General features: G+C 51.6%; 1 protein-coding gene across 2 annotated transcripts in view; it reads right to left on the reverse strand.

Annotated features, from left to right (window-relative positions):
* Nucleotides 1-347: 347 nt before the first annotated feature.
* Tnfrsf1b (TNF receptor superfamily member 1B) overlaps nucleotides 348-4,240 on the reverse strand; it is a 34,545-nt gene continuing 30,652 nt past the window's right edge. For both annotated transcript variants that reach the window (XM_031379410.1, XM_031379409.1), the window contains exon 10: nucleotides 348-2,273. In XM_031379410.1, coding sequence (XP_031235270.1) covers nucleotides 1,960-2,273 — 314 coding nt within the window. In that variant the 3' untranslated portion in view covers nucleotides 348-1,959. The remainder of the gene's footprint in view (nucleotides 2,274-4,240) is intronic.

Below are 4,240 nucleotides of genomic sequence, written 5' to 3' on the forward strand. Positions count from 1 at the left end.
GCCTCCTCACACAGGCACACACATACATGCAAACATGCATACACATACACACCACACACACAGAAGCACACAGATATATGCAAACATGCATACACACCAACACACACACACACAAACACACAGAGAGACACATACAAATTGAAAGAGGGAGATTCTAGACTTCTCATCCTTTAGGATTGTGTCATGGGTCAGTAATCAAACTGTTCCCTGACCCTCTCCTCTGCTCACAGAGCCCTGAGCTGGTCTAAGCTGGCACAGTCATCGTTCAGACCCACTGTGTGGGCTTCCTACATGACAGAACCCTTCTTCCCACACCACAATAAGGATGCCAGACTCAGAGCAGAAGGTAGGGGCACACCTGGAGTCTATTGGCTGGAGGTTTCCTCAGCATCCACAAGCTACAAGTGGGAGACAGCCAGGTTCTCTGCAAAAGTGGCTGTAAAGGTGGGATGGGGGTGGGGTGCCTCCAGAGTTTTTCACTACATAGACCTTCTGGATGCACTAACCATCTCTCCCTCACCCATTAGAGGTGGGTCCTCAGGACCACAGAAAAATCCCAAACCAGTCTCCAGACACAGCCAGGGATCAGTGTGCAAAACAACAATAACAAAAAAAGCATTTATAAGCAGGAATTCTGTCCGGCATACAATGCAACTGCCCCTTAGCACACCTTGTAGGGATCCACACAAACACAGGAGCTGAGGCCACACCCACAAAGACCTTTCCAATTCATTCTTTTGTTGCCTAGGAAGGCCGAGGTCATCCCAGGACTAGCCACGAGGGGGCAGACGTGTTCCTTCGTCTGTCCAGTCTGATGCTGCAGAGACCTAACAAGTCGGTCCTAAGTGTCCAATATCTTGATTCCAGATTGCTGAGTCTCCCTGGTAACAACTGGAGAACAACAAGTTCATATCCAGCGGAATCTGTGAGCACGGCATCCAAGCACCTGAGACTGAACTTGCCTCTTCGGGGTCTCCTGAACCCTTAGAAAATGGGCATAAATCCTTTGGCAAAATAGCTGGCTTCAGCTGTTTCCAGGTGAGCCCTTCAACCGACGCCATCAGCTGTTCCAACTCACAGTGCAAAACCCGGACATGCACTTGGGGGTCACAGCGAGTACAGTACCAAGCAGTTGGGGAGTTAGAGGGAGTGCTCCAGGCTGAGGTAGGAAGAGACAGGTGGCTGCAGGGCCTGGGAACGCTACAGTCCCTGAGATTCCCTGAAGGAAAAGGTGTGGCCTTGGAAGGGCTCATTAGAAGGCCAGGAGGAGGAGCTCCAGCCTTCTGTGTGCCCCCTGGAGTAAAAGTCAAAGGCAGAGGATGCAAACCACACAGGGGGCAGGCTGTGCCGTCTGCTGTCTGCCATCTGCTGTCTACTTACTTTATGCATGTGTTGCTGAGGATCAAACCCAGAGCATGCTAAAAGCACACTGGACCACTGAGTTACAACTCCAGCATCCATAACAGAACAATCCTGCCTGGTGGAGCCTCTGATTCTTGCATCAAAAGGATTTCGGTAGGTTTGAAGAGGGTGCTTCCTAAGAGTTCAGCACTAACCCGAAGGGCCTCTGTGACCTACCAGGCCACCACTTCCTCCTACCTGCTGGGACTGTCCTGCAGTGTCAGCATTCAGGCTGAAGAGCTGTGCTATCCTTCCTCCAAGCATATGGAAGAGGATGTTAGCTCCTTAGAAGGAAAAGATACTGGGGCCTCTCAGAAGCAAGAATCAGTCCAGAGACCAGGAGATCCAGAGAGTCACAGAAGAGCAAGGGCTTCCTGGGACTGCCCCAGAAAATACCATGGCAGTTTTTGATGACTCTAGCTGCCTCAGCCCTCACTTGACCTGCAACTGGGGCTCTGGAGGCCACTTAAGGGAAATGGGCCCAGCAATGAAGTCATGAAGTTCCATGGGTTCAGGGTCTAGGGGGTTCCCTTTGCAGGGTGTTACCCCTGTCAGGGGTCAGGCCACCTTGACTGCAATCTGATCAAACCAGCCAGGTTGGCTGGGCTTCATGCCCATATCGGGCACACCAAGCGGCAAGAGCTTCTCATGGCTCTGCAGTGTCTCTGCGGTCTCCCACTGGGACTGAGAAGGACACTCCTCCTGAGAGAAGGGGACCTGCTCATCCTTTGGGGACCCTGAGGGGTTGGCATCTGGGTCTCCCACTGTGGCACTGGCTTGGGAAGAGCATTGTGAGCTGTGGTCAGGGCTACTGCAGACGTTCACGATGCAGGTGACGTTGACATGGGTCCCGTGGCTTCCATGGGAAGAATCTGTGAAGCACAAGATGGGAGGGTGAGTCTGGGGATCTTGGACTCAGGGTGTCTTTGCAGCTTGCCTCTTGTCCCGGGGGCAGGTTAGGATTGTGGGAAAGAGCAATAGGCCAAGGACTAAGAGACTAAAGATCCTAGCTCACCTCTACTATGATGGCAGATGCATCACCCTTATGTGTCTGTGTTTGCTCACTTCCCAGCTGCCCAGCCCAACTCTCCCTACTGCTGACCAGAGACAATAACCTAAAGCAGACAAAAGTACTGCAAGAACAAAACCTTGTGCTGAGGATATGGCTCAGTTTAGTAAAGAGTTTGTCTTCCAAGCTTAGGGACCTAAATTCAACCGCTATGACCCCACATAAAGAGGCTGGGCATGGTGGCACACACTTGTAATCTCAGTAGTTGGGAGACAGAGAAAGGGAGGTTTCTGGGGCTTTCAGGCCAACCAACCACGTCTAGCTGATGGAACCTAAGCCAAGGGGAGACTGCCCTGGGCTCCTTGGATGTCACCTAAGGTTGTCCTCTAGTGTCCACATAGACACATGGTTCATAAGCACACCTGTACCTATATACATGTATGTGCGTGCACATGTGTGTGTGTGTGTGAGAGAGAGAGAGAGAGAGAGACAGAGAGAGAGAGACAGAGACAGAGACAGAGAGAGAGAGAGAGGAGAGGGACAGAGACAGGTGAGGGGGAGGAAGGGAAGGAGAGAGAGAGAGAGACAGAGAGAGAGAGAGAGGAGAGACAGAGACAGAGACAGAGAGAGAGGAGAGAGACAGAGACAGGTGAGGGGGAGGAAGAGAGAGGGAGGGAAGGAAAGAGAGAGAGACAGAGAGAGAGAGAGAGGAGAGAGACAGGTGAGGGGAAGGAAGGGAGAGGGAGGGAGGGAAGGAAAGAGAGAGAGACAGAGAGAGAGACAGAGAGAGAGAGAGGAGAGAGACAGACAGGTGAGGGGGAGGAAGAGAGAGGGAGGGAAGGAAAGAGAGAGAGAGAGAGACAGACAGACAGACAGACAGACAGGTGAGGGGAAGGAAGGGAGAGGGAGGGAGGGAAGGAAAGAGAGAGAGACAGAGAGAGAGAGAGAGAGGAGAGAGACAGACAGGTGAGGGGGAGGAAGAGAGAGGGAGGGAGGGAAGGAAAGAGAAAGAGAGAAAGAGAGAGAGAGAGAGAGAGAGAGAGAGAGAGAGAGAGAGAGAGAGAGAGAGAGAGAGAGCAGTCTACCAGAGCAATGTGATGTGAGTAGGAAGCAGTTACAGAAGACTGCCCATGGCCAAGTCTGTAAAGAATGTTCCCCATGACCACTGAAAGGGCAAGTGCTAAATGGATCAAAACCATCTGGCACAGTTTGATTTTGGTAATGTGCCATCTGGCACAGTTTGATAGCATTTGGGGTGGGGTGGGGTGGGAGTTGTTTTGTTTGTTTGTTTGTTTTTGGTTTTGTTTTTTTGGTTTTTTGAGACAGGGTTTCTCTGTGTATCCCTGGTTGTCCTGGAACTCACTCTGTAGACCAGGCTGGCCTCGAACTCAGAAATCCGCCTGCCTCTGACTCCCAAGTGCTGGGATTAAGGCCGTGCACCACCACCGACCGGTTGGTAATGATAGTGTTTTAAGTGGAATGGCTGACCACACTTAAAATTCAGGGGCTGGCATTTTAAAGCTCACCTACTATGTACAAGGAGTTTGATCCCTACCACTGGGATATAGAGAAGCAGACACTATAGACAGAATGAATATCAGGGACGGTCTATCCATCATCCTGCCTGGCCTCTATGGGCTTCTAAGTTCCCTAAGTTGGTGAGGAGTGAATGCCAGACTAGCAGAGGGTAGACATTCACTACTCCCAAATGTCAGCAGCATGTCAGTTGCTTGCTCCTGCTCCTGCTGCTAGATCTGCAGAACCTGCTGGGGCCCATAGCAGTGGCAGCCATCTACTCATCCTGGCTCCTGCTGGGGCCCATAGCAGTGG

Source organism: Mastomys coucha, unplaced genomic scaffold (assembly GCF_008632895.1).
Source record: "Mastomys coucha isolate ucsf_1 unplaced genomic scaffold, UCSF_Mcou_1 pScaffold18, whole genome shotgun sequence".
NCBI lineage: Eukaryota > Metazoa > Chordata > Mammalia > Rodentia > Muridae > Mastomys > Mastomys coucha.